Source organism: Schistocerca gregaria, chromosome 6 (assembly GCF_023897955.1).
Source record: "Schistocerca gregaria isolate iqSchGreg1 chromosome 6, iqSchGreg1.2, whole genome shotgun sequence".
Taxonomy (NCBI): domain Eukaryota; kingdom Metazoa; phylum Arthropoda; class Insecta; order Orthoptera; family Acrididae; genus Schistocerca; species Schistocerca gregaria.
In genome coordinates, this window is record NC_064925.1 from 541,719,309 (window position 1) to 541,734,622 (window position 15,314).

Consider the following 15,314-nt stretch of genomic DNA (forward strand, 5'->3'; position numbering starts at 1 on the left):
GAACGCCAGTTTTCTTTCTCCTGATAACGACATCCTCTTGAGTAGTCCCCGCCCAGAGATCCGAATGGGGGACTATTTTTTACCTACGGAATATTTTACCCAAGAGGACGCCATCATGATTTCATCATACAGTAAAGCTGCATGCCCTCGGGATAAATTACGACCGTAGTTTCCCCTTGCTTTCAGCCATTCACAGTACCAGCACAGCGAGGCTGTTTTGGTTATTGTTACAAGGCCAGATCAGTCAATCATCCAGACTGTTGCCCTTGCAATTACTGAAAAGGCTACTGCCCCTCTTCAGGAACCACATGTTTGTCTGGCCTCTCAACAGATACCCTTCCATTTTGGTTGTACCTACGGTACGCCATATGCTCTAAAGCTAATTAAAAGCTGGTAATGTTTTTCTCCATTATTCTAATACGTGAACAGCAACTGAATTTCACTGAATTTTTCATCTGCTACCTTCTTAGTAAATCATTATGATCTCTTATAATAAAAAAATATTGAATGTTACATTATTTAAAAAGCAGCATTAATGCTTGTACATGGTAACCATACATGTATGAGATTTATTGCAAACCTGTTCAAATACAACATGAGTTTGTAAAATGATTGAAATTTGTGCTATTTCCTCTTGCATTTCACAAAATTATCAAATTTTAAACAGAGCAATAAATTGTTGCAGTGGCTAGAACACAATTTCTCGTGTATCTCTTGCACTCCCACCATGAAAGTCAAATGTCAAATGATCTTCAAGCAATGTCGATACTATATCAAGCGCTTTGGCATATCGAGAAATCTTGAGGCTGCTGGAATACGAGCATTGTTGGCCCACCCCCGCCCCTCTGAGTCCTTCAAAATAATCTGCGTGTGACCTCAGCAGTCAAAGTTTCATGTGTAAGTATATGACTCCTAAATAATCTATTAAACAACATAAAAAGTTAACTTCAGCAGCAAGGATTAACTGGGGAATATAAGATGACGTATTTTTCGACTGACAAATATGGGAAAGAACCTCATCTTACATTCAGGTAAGTACAGTAGGGTCATTAATCTTGGTGACCACCTTGGGACTTCTATCTAACATTTGTAGAACTATTCAAAGAAAGTCTAGCCTCAGTGATGCAGGAGAACCCCTTTCATGCAATACTGAGTATAGGCCGGGACATCAATGGAATCACTGCAGGCGGTATGGACAGAGAGTCTTGTGAAGTAGTTCTGCGCACACATTCAAAAATCAGTCTTGAGTAGCTAGTTCGACAATCCACATGCAATGGAAACATTTTAGACCTTGCAACTACAAACAGACCTCACCTTATCGACAGGGTCAGAATATGCAGGGATTAGTGTCATGATGGCACCATAGAGACAGTGGTTACATCAATGAGACAAGAAGACTATATAGGCAGGAAAGAATGGAAAAGCTGTTATTATCATCCAACTTACACAAAGAATGGACATCGCTTGGTTCCAATATGATGGATGGAGGAGAATTATAGGCAAAGTGATTGTATAGCATTCTTTGGAGAAGTATGTAATGGGTAAGTGGATTAAGGGTGAAAAGGACACACAATGATTTACTAATAAAATTTGTAAAATGCTGAGGAAGCAGGGATTGTTGGAATCTCATTTCAAAAATGAATGTGGAATGCTGACAGGAAATTTTTTTAAAAAATTTGTGTGTCTATAAAAATATTAATGCTTGAAGGATACAACTTACACAGTCATACTTTTGTGAAAAGATCTTGCCAAAACCTGAGAAAATTGTGGTCCCATGTAACATCACTAAATGGGTCACTTGCTTGTACCCAGCAACAGAAGATAGTACACTACTGACCATTAAAATTTCTACACCAAGAAGCAATGCATATGCAAAATGGGTATTCATTGGACTAATATATTATACTAGAACTGACATGTGATTACAGTTTCACGCAATTTGGGTGCATAGATCCTGATAAATCAGTATCCAGAACAACCACCTCTGGCCATAACAACGGCCTTGAATCAAACATTGAGCACTGAGTCAAACAGAGCCTGGATGGCATGTACAGGTACAGCTGCCCATGTAGCTTCAACACGATACCACAGTTCATCAAGAGTAGTGACTGGCGTATTGTGACGAGCCAGTTGCTCGTCCACCACTGACCAGACGTTTTCAATTGGTGAGAGATCTAGAGAATGTGCTGGCCAGGGCAGCAGTCGAACATTTTCTGAATCCAGAAAAGCCCGTACAGGACCTGCAACATGCTGCCGTGTATTATCCTGCTGAAATGTAGAGTTTCACAGGGATCGAATGAAGGGTAGAGCCACAGATTGTAACACATCTGAAATGTAACGTCCACTGTTCAAAGTGCCGTCAATGCAAACAAGATGTGACCGAGGCGTGTAACGAATGGCACCCCATACCATCATGTTGGGTGATACGCCAGTATGGTGATGACGAATACATGCTTCCAATGTGTGTTCACCGCAATGTCACCAAACACGGATGCGACCATCATTATGCTGTAAACAGAACCTGGATCATCCGAAAAAATGATGTTTTGCCATTCATGCACCCGAGTTTGTGATTGAGTACACCATCGTCTGTGATGCAGCATCAAGGGTACCCACAGCCATGGTCTCCAAGCTGTATGCTGCTGCAAACGTTGTCGAACTGTTCGTGCAGATGGTTGTTAACTTGCAAATGTCCCCATCTGTTGACTCAGGGATCAAGATGTGGCTGCACGATCTGTTACAGCCATGCAGATAAGATGCCTCTCATCTCGACTGCTAGTGATACGAGGCCGTTGGGATCCAGCACAGCATCCCGTATTACCCTCCTGAACCCACCGATTCCATATTCTTCTAACAGTCATTGGATCTCGACCAACATGAGCAGCAATGTCGTGATATGACAAACCGCAAGTGCGATAGGCTACAATCCGACCTTTATCAGAGTCGGAAATGTGATGGTACGCATTTCTCCTCCTTACACGAGGCATCACAACAATGTTTCACCAGGCAACGTCGGTCAACTGCTGTTTGTGTATGAGAAATTGGTTGGAAACTTTCCTCATGTCAGCATGTTGTAGGTGTAGCCACCGGCACCAACTTTGTGTGAATGCTCTGAAAAGCTAATCATTTGCATATCATGGCATCTTCTTCCTGTCGGTTAAATTTCGCATCTGTAGTGCATCATCTTCGTGGTATAGCAATTTTAATGGCGAGTAGTGTATAATGTAGGTTCAATCAATACTCAAGTATACGGAGATGGGTTGGGTGGCAGGTTTGTTAAGTTTTTGCTCCACATATGGTGTGGATCATCTATGAAAAGAAGAGAAAGTAGTTTGTGTAAATACTGAACCCAGTAGGCACAGAAAAAGTATATGAAACAGGAAGTAAATAGATCCTATTAAATGAACAGTGAAAACAGTTCATAATTTTTTGCGAATTTAGTGATTGTATAGTGGATGTTACCTTTGTGGCCTTGGAGTTTACAAGCCAAGAGAAGACAACACTACACTGTGGCTGCAATTGCTGCCGAGTGCAGAAGGAATTGGTGTGCTATCAACACCATTGTGCTCTGCTAAGACCCTCCCACATCCTCTAGGGAGCTATTGCAGCTGGCAATACCTGTCCCTTCAATGAAGAAGAAGAAGAAGAAGAAGAAGAAGTAGAAGTAGTAGTAGTAGTAGTAGTAGTAGTAGTAGTTTATGGAAGAGGGAATTGTGAAAATTGGAGTAGAGCTAACGGTCTCTGACAGTGAAACTGTATTTAATGATTCACGAATACAAACAAGTCAAATGCCACTGGAAACTCCACTGAGATCAGTTGGATCCAAGCTGATGCAAGATAAAACTTTTTAAGATCTATTTCTTCATGCACTTCTCATTTGCAAGCTATGTAGTTATTGCCTCCAAAGAAATGTTGGTAATTTCTTGCAGCAAAAAATGGAATGTAAGTAAAATGTTTTTAAACTATGTAAGTATAGAGGGGGGGGGGGGGGGGGGGTGTGTGGTCCATGACAGATGAGAGTATTGCCATCTATTGAGATTGAGGAGGACTTGATACAGAGATCGTCATGGAACAAAGACAAGAATTACATTTCTGAGTGAATGTATGAAGTAAACTTAGAACTGGATTAGAGAGCTCTTTTTTTAATGAGTAGCATATATATATATATATATATATATATATATATATATATATATATATATATATATATATATATATATTAAAAATAAAGATTCCAAGACTTACCAAGCGGGAAAGCGCCGGCAGACAGGCACATGAACAAAACACACAAACACACACACAGAATTACGAGCTTTCGCAACTGGCAGTTGCTTCGTCAGGAAGGAAGGAAGGAGAGGTTAAAAATGAAAGGGTGTGGGTTTTAAGGGAGAGGGTAAGGAGTCATTCCAATCCCGGGAGCGGAAAGACTTCCCTTAGGGGAAAAAAAGGACAGGTGTACACTCGCACACACACACACACACACACACACACATATTGATATGTGTGTGTGTGTGTGTGCGAGTGTACACCTGTCCTTTTTTTCCCCTAAGGGAAGTCTTTCCGCTCCCGGGATTGGAATGACTCCTTACCCTCTCCCTTAAAACCCACACCCTTTCATTTTTCCCTCTCCTTCCTTCCTTCCTTCCTGACGAAGCAACTGCCAGTTGCGAAAGCTCGTAATTCTGTGTGTGTGTTTGTGTGTTTTGTTCATGTGCCTGTCTGCCGGCGCTTTCCCGCTTGGTAAGTCTTGGAATCTTTATTTTTAATATATTTTTCCCATGTGGAAGTTTCTTTCTATATATATATATATATATATGTGTGTGTGTGTGTGTGTGTGTGTGTGTGTGTGTGTGTGTGTGTGTGTGTGTGTGTGTGTGTAAATAAAACAGAAAGAAACTTCCACATGGGAAAAATATATTAAAAACAAAGATTCCAAGACTTACCAAGCGGGAAAGCGCCGGCAGACAGGCACATGAACAAAACACACAAACACACACACAGAATTACAAGCTTTCGCAACTGGCAGTTGCTTTGTCAGGAAAGAGGGAAGGAGAGGGAAAAATGAAAGGATGTTGGTTTTAAGGGAGAGGGTAAGGAGTCATTCCAATCCCAGGATTAGACTTAATTTATTAGATAGCAAATTGGAAGCTAGTCACATTTTCCGTGACCAGTCAAAAGCTTTTTACTGTGTGAATCACACCATTTTCTTAAGTAAATTGGAATATTATAGTGTCACTGGCAATGCTGTAAAATGGTTCAAGTTGTGGTATCAATAGCAATGATGCCACGGCGTAGTTGCAAGTTCATAAGTTGGTACTATGACAGACACTGACAATAGCACTCTCTAGCAGGTGCTGTGCAGATCTACGAGCTCCACTGCGGATTCTGTCCATTTCATCAAGAGCAGACCGCCTGGAAACATCGCTTCAACCTCAGCTTGCTACCGAGACTATGTACTATTTACAACGGGTCTATGGCTTCGCACCTCAGTGCAAAGTTAGGTATTCAGTCAAAATTGTGACACCGTAAATCAATTTCTAAGAGCAGTACCAAGAGATTTTCACCTTTTCCTGCTCTTACTCACTTTCTACATTCGGTCTATCCTTCAGTTTACAGGAGCAGACCCACGCGCCACCTTCCAGGCGTGATACAAAACAAGTCTTACCTAACTAACAGGAAACAAAGGATGTCATGAAATACCCGCGCAGTAGGCAGTCAGTCTTCATATGATTAGGAATTAATTACATGTGGTGTTCCTTAAAGTTCCATCTAATACAAACCACTGGACCAAATTCAAGTAAACATATACTTTCAGACAAGAGAGAGACTGTGGTCATGTGTGTTTGATTTGTGTGTGTGTGTGTGTGTGTGTGTGTGTGTGTGTGTGTGTGTTTTGTCTATTTCCAATGACGGTCTTATTGGTGGAAAGCTTACTTTCAGACAGTCTTTTAGTTGTGCCTATCTGCAACTCAGCATTTCTGTTATATGGTGAGTAGCAACTATTCTTGTCATAATATTGTTATAAGACACACAATTCATGAGATATAAACAATGTGATGTACGAAAAACTGTTGCATCATGCTTGATGTTTAAATTTATTACTTCATTGTTAACAACTCCATTTGCAACTCATTCGCCAGACAGTATCCAAACATACCATTGAATATATCTACAAAATTATGAAATTGCATGACTCAGAGTTCAGGAAAAATGGTGTCATAAACATTAGCACAAGAACAAATGCTGCATGGTACAGGCATGGACGCACAGCTATAAATAAGTGTCCGGGCAGTGTTGGGTTTCTCCGCTAGTTTCTATATATTTTTTTTGAATTGCCCTGCATGTAATTATGTAATTAGCATCATCAGCATTATAAATATTATTTCCAACGAAATTAACTGTTTCTACATATTACATGACCTGCCATTGTTGTTACTAACCTGAGTGTCTGAGAACACAAATGCACTCTGCCGACCCTGGACACCAGAATTCAGGAGCATAGACTTCACATCATCACGCCAGTCCGACAGACCATATGTTCGACTCATTTGCAGTTCGGAACCAGACAACCCAGCAACATGAGTAGCCAGCCGTGCCAATGACCGTCGGCCAGAACCTGCAACTCCAAGAAGAAGTGCGTGCCCACGAGGAAGCCGTAAAATCCGTGCCAGGCGACAAGTGTGTCGTACTGCATCAGTAAAAAGTACAAGGCGCATTGGTGCAGTGCTTGAGTAGTTGTAATCAGCCAGAGCTTCTTCAAGAACTCTTGACAGCTGCAACAAATAAATTTAATTTTTTTCACAGAACAGTTTTAATATGAATAATGTTCATTGAATATGGCAATTTGCATCCTCTATACCATGAAAGTGATATTATGTATTAGAATACTTCACACCACCCAATGACCCAGTGCTCTATGTTATAGAGAATGTGGACAGAGGGTATTATCAGAAATAGATGTAAGTTAATACTTACAATTTAAATACATAGTATAAGAAAATGTGGCTTGTCTACATCTGGCTCCAAAATTCCACCACACACTCTCACAGCCCCATGGTGGTTTTATGGTATGCTAGCTCTCTATCCCCCAGCCAAGAAGGAGGTTTGGTATGGAACTATATGGGTTGGATCTGAGTCAAAAGAGGGCATTGCACCAATGGACTTCTTATCAGAAGGTGGTGAAGCAGCTTGGAATCAAGTGAGAAAGTGGGGACTCAGGCACAAATGTGACTTTTAGAATGTTGGAGAATGTTGTAGACTGTTCCACAATGTTACAGAAACTTCTAGAAGATTTGAGAATATTCTAGATCCCTGAGATAATCTGGAACTAATAGGAGATGCATCACATACACATTCTGCGCATTTTCAGCAAACATTTCCAGTTATTCCAAAATCAATGCCAGCAAATGAAATCAATGTTTGCTTGAAGAAATCATTTTGGTGGCCTCAAGTGAGGAAATTACAACTAACAAACAAACATGAGAGGTCAACCTGCCAAAGAAGCAAAATATTTCATTGAAAAACTCTTACAAATAATTATGTATTTACAAGTGAAACATCACCTAATTAATTCTGTAACTGGTCAAATTGAAACTACGCATGATTTATGTAACATTGTCAACATCACAAAAGAATCAATACTAGGTGGTTATAATTGAAGTGCAGCTGCTCACGGAGGTCCAGTGTGGGCTGTAATTATTGTACAGCAGCAAAACTTGGTAAAATGCTAATGTGTTAATGCAGAACCGATTTACACTGGTAAAACATTAGTTCCAACTGTGGCCACCAAGTGAAAATCTGGAGATGTGCACTATTTGTATTACAGTATGACATCCAACCTGTTTCCACCTGCTTAGCTGGGAGGTGACATGTTTGCCTCTCATGCACTGGGCCCGGGTTCGATTCCGACTGGGCCCGGGTTCGATTCCCGACTGGGTTGGAGATTTTCTCTGCTCGGGGACTGGGCGTTGTGTTGTCCTCATCATCATTTCATCCTTATCATTGGCCGCAATTCGCTCAATGTGGTGCCGACTGAAATAAGACTTGCACTTGGCGACCAAACCAGAATGGGACATCCTGGCCAACAATGCCAGACGATCATTTCATTTCACTTCATTCAACCTGTCATTTGACAAGCCAAAACATGATTGAACAGTAGGATTATCAAGAAGAGAGACAGTGCACTGTTTCTGAAACTGTTTTATGTAAATTACAGTGCTGCATTGAGAGAATACCGATAATTGAAAGGTCTGAGAGGTTCAATGTCATTAAATTATTTAAAGAAGGTGATAATGAAATCTGAAAACATGGATGAGCTTTGTAAGGCACCTGGAAGACGAAGGTGTCCTATCCTGGTGGAAGTAACTGAGAAGCTTGATTTTGCTGTAAATGACAATGCAGCCCATGCCCAGTATAGTGCTAGTGCTTAAGCAGTGTCAGGAGAAATAGCCAGCCTATGATTAACAGTATGGACAGTTTTTTGGTCTATTTTACACTGATATCCTTACGAGATACAGATGGTGCAGCAACTGAAACCTCGCGATCTGCAGCAACTTTCTAAATTTGCTCTTTGGTTTCTAGTACAGATTGAAGTTGATGATATCTGGCTACGCAAGATTCTATGGAGTGACAAAACAAGCTTTACACTACAGGGGGCAGAGCTGGTGAATTTGGGATACTGTTAAACCACATGATGTTCTCAAAGAGCTACTGCACTTGCTCTATGTGACAGTGTGGTGTGGAATCACAAGCGCTTTTATTCCCAGTTCATGTATACCATGATGTCTGCACATTATCGAGATGTCCTCCTACAGCATGTGATTCCTACTTTGGAAGACTACAACAGTGCAGAAGCTGCTGCTTTCATGCAAGATGGGGCAACATGTCATGTTGCTTGCCCAGTGAAACATCTGCTTAATGTAACCTTTCGCGAATGGTTTATCTCCAGAGGTTCGTATGGCTTTGAAGATCATCTGATCAGAATCCATGTGGCTTTTGGCTCTGGGGGACATCTGCAAGAAAGTATTTACCTGGGCACATTCAGCCTCTACCTGATCTGAAGGCCATTATTCATGAACATATTGCTCAGATGTCATCGGAACTGTTGCAAGCAACTGCTGATGGCATCTTTTTACAGATGCAGCATCTCATTCATGTCTCTGGTTATCAAAATGAATTAATTGTGTACACGGCAGTTAATAACAAAATTAACATGATTCCTTTCTCATTTGTTTGCCCTTTTCCATAAACACACCATGCGTAATCCATCACATCAACAAATGTTTTGCATCACCCTGATATGTCATACAGGTGTGTTGGTATTGTAACTGTTCCTGCACCAATCTGAAGGTCATCCCTGACATGGTTCACAAAAATACATGACAGTCAAATGTACGCAGCCATTCAATTGAAGTAAAGCAACAGTAGCGATGCATTAGAGGCGTCTGCAGAACAGAAGAATAAATATCCATCACACCACGAAGGCAAGTCACGACCAATGATACTGTTATAATCTCAATTTAAGCACAGAAGTCTTGTCAACCAGGGAAGTTGCTCAAAGTGTGCACTGGAATAAAAGTGATGTGGTGTGGACATGGAATCAGTTCCAATGGACAATTAATGTTGAGTTCTTACACCACACAGGTCATCCACATTTAACAGGTGCACTGCATGATCAATATCTATGACTTTTGAGTCAAAGGAATCATGGGCTGAGTGCTCCAACTGAATTCAGCATTTGAAGATGCTACAGGGTGTCATGTATAGCATAAAACTGTTAGGAGAAGATTGCATGATGCAAATAACCATTCCAGCAACCAGGGCAAACACCACTTCATACATCACATCACCATGGATTCCGTTACAGATGAGTGAGAATTCACGCAGAGTGGTCGGCCCAGGATTGACACTGGATACTGTTCACTGACGTAACTCAGTCCTGTTTGTACCTTGCTAATCACAGACGCCATGCCTAGAGACAACAGGGTATATTGATCACCTCCGAGTATATTGATCACCTCCAACACTGTCTCCCACATGTGTAGTTTGGTGGTGGTGGAGTGATGTTGTGAGGTGGCATTATATGGGGCCACTGAACACCTCTTGTGGTTGTTCAGAGCAGTCTCACTGATCTACTATAGAGGGACAAGATTCCACAACCAGTAGTAGCTCCGTATCACCAACATTTTGGTGATAATGTCATATTGCTGAATAACACATGTGCTCATTCCTTCAGCATGCTAGGTGCACCAGAGTGGAGTGGCTTGCCTGTTCCTCAGACATGAACCCAATCAAATGTGTGGAATCAATTGAAATGAGCTGTTTTTGGACGTCAACAATGACCATGTACACTACGCAACATATGCAGATTCACCAGTGAAGAGTGGAATAATGTGGACAAGGTGGGTTGATCTCATCAGAGGTGTCTCACAATGGATTCAAATCTGCATCTGAGCATGGGGACATACCACCACATATTCATGCTACTCAGAAGCACTGTGAAAGCCATCATTGGTAAACAAATGTTTTCTTATAACAAAAATGTTTGCTTTTGTGTGTGCGTATGCGGGTCCATATCCTTATTAAATTGGAAGAAACAGAAAAAACATGGAAATAGATAAAAACAATCTGAGATAAAACTGAACTCACTTTCACCCAATTTCACCTCGACAATCACACTAGCTGATATCATGGATGCCAGTGTGCTGATGTTCTAAATCTGTTAAGTAAAGCTAAGGAAGGCAGGATTTGATGGTCTAGACACATTGTAGTTGAATATATACATGCATGCCTCTGAGCTGCTCCATGAATTTAGAAATAAAGGGGTGATACAAAATTACCGCTGATCCACTTCCTTTGAACTGATTTTATTTGAAGACAACATTCATTTACTGTCATATTATCTATGTGGCCCTTAAATGAAGTTGTGTATGAGTAATACATAAATGTAAAACATGAAATGTACCACAGATTCCTCACAAGCCAATTTACACATACTGCTTAGTGGGCAAAGAACTGCAAAGTGTATGTGAATTTATTGTAAAATACTTCAAGTGCCTCACTGACCTTAGTCATATCTGTTATCTCAACATACAGCCGAACATCTGCCATCTGATCCATGAAATCACCAAACAGTATATTTCTGTCACCCAAAACTTCATCAGGATCTGCTTCAAAGTCTGCTTCGATGTGCTGGTTTAGCAGCTGATCAAACCAATTTCGGTCCTGGTCATTCACAAGGCGATCTTGAAACACTCTACAGCATTCATGATACCACAGGCGTAACATATGATGGGCATCCTGTAATAAATATTAAATTGTTACTCTTCCAGTCATGTGATCTTTGTTATAGGACTCAAATATCGTGTGTGTGTGTGTGTGTGTGTGTGTGTGTGTGTGTGTGTGTGTGTGTGTGAGTGGGGGGGTGGGGGGGGGGGTTGGAGGTATATAGAGGCGAAGAAGAGAATTAAGAGAGAGGGGGGGAGAGAGAGATTAATACATATTCATCAGTGCTGCTTGTTCATAGATCTTCAGGATGGAACTACATACAAATAACGTAGCAGCAATATCAGAAATGAAATATAATAATACTAAGAATTCAAAGGCACACCAAACGTATCTCAAATGAATTTTATTTCTTACATTTAGACAAATTGTTTCACACAACCTTTGTTTCCACTTTCTTTTTTATTTTCAAGTTTTTGGCACTTAAATTTTCTATCAACGTACTTTTTATGTACAGAATAGCTACGCTCTGAAAAAATGAACTTTTCTTACATGTAGTTGTTCTGTGTTGTTTTGTTTCTGTGTTTGTGTTTCCTGTGCTACAAATGCAGAGAGTAAAGAAGTTTAGCCCCAAATGAAAGTTTCGTAGCAACAAGTTCGTAGCAACCGAATAATACGCATCAGTTGCTTCAAAAGTTGCCCATGTAAACTGTGTCTACAGGCAGTGCTTCTACACATAAACTTTTGCTTTCTGAATGTAAGATGAACAAGCCTAGTAGCATTGTGAGGAGCAATAATAATGGAAATGTTAATGCGAACCTAAATATGCTGTCAAGACATTTGTAGAGTGCTGTGAAATGTAAGTACTGCAATTGTGAAGGTAGTACTGACGTTTCTGAGGACATTTCAGCAAGGAAGGGTCTTTCAAGTCGGTAAGATGCACAGCGATACTGTAAATTCGACAGTAACTGATAGTCAATATTACAGTGTAAATATTCAGCTTGCTTATGCAATGCGATGTATTGGAAGGGGAAGGAGAGCTGCACAGACTTTTTGTGCAGTGATGGATTTGCCTCCCAATTAATACATAATACTTTATGTGGTGAATGTGAACATTCAATGAAAAGAGCAACAGAAGAAGCAGTAGCCTTGTCTGAGAATACAGACACTGTAGCAGCATTTGATGGATCTTGGCAGAAGAGAGGTCATACCTCTCTGAATGGGGCTGTAACTGCCATATTTACTGAAACTGGCAAGATACTAGATTATGAAAGTCTAACAAAGCACTGCCAGGGTTGTTCAAGAAAATTTATTGGCTCCCATGTTTGTGTAAAGAACTTTGATAGTCCAAGTGAAAACATGGAAACGAAAGGAGTTATAAAATTTTTTAGAAGATCAGAGGTCAGTCATAGTGAGAGGTATGTAGGCTACCTTGGGGATGGAGACTTAAACGATACACTACTGTTGTTAATGGACAGACCATATGGGGACACTAATAGAAAAGCTTGAATGTGTTGGGCACGTACAAAAAAGAATGGGAGCTCGGCTGAGAAAATTATGTAAAGATTTCAGTGGAAAAAAACTGCCAGACGGAAAACATGTAGGTGGTCCAGGTCATCTTACAAAAAGTGAAATTGATTCTTTGATTCAATATTATGGCTAACAAAAAGGAGAAATGTAGGAGATTTGGAAAACATGAGATGAGCTGTTTAGGCAACATGGTTCCACAGAGTGTCAACAGATCAAACCCCACAGCATGGTTTGTATCCATACGGGGAAGATTTGTGGTGCAAGTACTGGTTGAGCAAAGCTACAGGCATACTATGTACCCGCAAGCATTCCCTACCACCTGCTGTAATGAAGGTAATTAGGCCTATATATAGGGATCTGACAAATAAGAATCTACTTAGGAAATGTATGCATGGTCACTGTCAAAATGCAAATGAAAGCTTCAACAGCTGTATATGGGAGAGAATACCCAACACTGTGTGTTGAACTGACAGTGCTGAAGGTTGGTGTAATGGATGCAATAATAACAATCAATGATGGTGCAATTTCAAGGATAAATCTTATACGGAAACTGAACATCCACATGGGAAGGAATATGACTTCAGTTCTAACTGCTATTGATAAGCATCAGGTAAGCGAAGCAGAGACAGTTGCAGAAGCTGCTACCAAGGAATCTGCGATAAATAAAAGAATGAAGAGAAAGAGTTGGAGGATAAGGAAACAGGACAACTGTAGTGTGCAGCTGAAATGTTCTAAATGAGCATTGTGGTAAGTCAATAAATCTGTAAATCATCTTTTGCGATTTACCAAAAACTTGAATTTTCATCATTCAGGTAGCTACACTTTTCTCCTAAACGACTACGTTAAACCCATCTCCTCTACCTCCCTTGCCTACTATTTCCTGAAAGATTTATAACATGGTGATGTCAGTGATATTTGAGCTACATTTTAAAATAATTTTGTTGTAATAAAATAAATAACTTTTATTTTTCACAGATCAGCATCGGGGAAGGAAATTGGAGGCATAAAACACTTACGTGAATGTTGTCTGTACTCTGACTCTTTTTCCAAGCTGTGCAGTCAGTGGTTCCAAAGAAAATGGTGTTTCATTTTTTATACTATTATAAATATTGTTGTCAGTATCAAAATACAATAAGTATCTCAACGGTTTTTTGGAAAGTGCTTTGACTAATGACGCTAATTGTGTGTTAGAGTTTTGAGCTATCTCTCATTTGTAGATCAGTTGCACTATGAGGGTGAAGATAATGCTAAAAATGCAGCCCATTCAGGGGCGTATCCCCTTAAGGACCACAGACGGTGAACACAAATCATGGCACATAACACAAGAGCCAATAGACAACAGAGGTTACTCTCACCCTCCATCTCAATAAACTATTAAAATAAAGTTCCCTCTCCTTCTTCCTGAAGCGACCAATGAAATGAACTATCTTTTTAAAATTATGACATAATGGCGTGCACAATGAACAGTAATAACAAAATATAAGGAGCATTGCATAGCTAGAAGGCACTAGTAGACACAGAAGAAGGCCACTGCAACTGTGGCAGAAACGTTGGTTTTTCTCCAGCAGTAGTTTTACACAACATGGTGCAGTACCATACCCAGAAAACTTTTATGTCAAGTGTTACATGCTTTCCTACTGATCAACAAAAAACTCAGTTCAAGAACAGTTTATATATTTTCCTTGGCATGGTGTTGTGTTTGCACCGATCAGAGTACTAGTAAAACTGGGGCTTGCATTGAAACAGAAACAATCTTTGAATAGGTGGAATCCAGAATAATGATGCTGAGGAGTTGCAGCAGTAAAATTCTCAGAGGATCACAAAAACTATTCATGATTTGGGTTTAGCAAGCCCAGGGCCTTGGTGTTCTTGCAATGTTACTTCAGTAATTACAAATTTATATACTGCATGTTTTCTCCCACTCATTTATTTATCCTTGTACAACTGTCTCCTACTGTCAATCTATCTTCTTTTTCATACTAGTATAAAAGACAATGATGTAGTTATGTAGTTGTCTTATGATCTCACAGCACCAAATAAACACACTGAAATGACAAATTGTATAGGAAGAGGAAAGCAAAATATAAGGTTCATTATTCTTTACATTGGGAAACCTTATACATGTGAAACACTATTTGTGATGTAAATAAAATAGAAAGAAACTTCCACATGGGAAAAATATATTAAAACAAAGATTCCCAGACTTACCAAGCGGGAAAGTGCCAGTAGACAGGCACAATAAAATAACACACACACACACACACACACACACACACACACACACACACACAAAATTTCTAGCTTTCACAACCAACGGTTGCTTCTTCAGGAAAGAAGGAAGGAGAGGGAAAGACGAAAGGATGTGGGTTTTAAGGGAGAGGGTAAGGAGTCATTCCAATCCCGGGAGCAGAAGGAGGTGAAATTGGGTGAAAGTGAGTTCAGTTTTATCTCAGATTGTTTTTATCTATTTCCATGTTTTCTCTGTTTCTTCCAATTTAACAAGGATATGGACCCGCATACGCACACACAAAAGCAAACATTTTTGTTATAAGAAAACATTT

At 40.1% G+C, this 15,314-nt stretch overlaps 1 protein-coding gene across 1 annotated transcript in view; it reads right to left on the reverse strand.

Annotated features, from left to right (window-relative positions):
* The window catches only part of LOC126278931 (dynein axonemal heavy chain 1-like), an 825,957-nt gene that overhangs the window by 290,868 nt on the left and 519,775 nt on the right, over positions 1-15,314 (reverse strand). Inside the window, 2 exon segments of the mRNA XM_049979209.1 lie at positions 6,441-6,773; positions 11,065-11,298. Of these exon segments, the coding sequence (XP_049835166.1) occupies positions 6,441-6,773; positions 11,065-11,298 (567 nt within the window).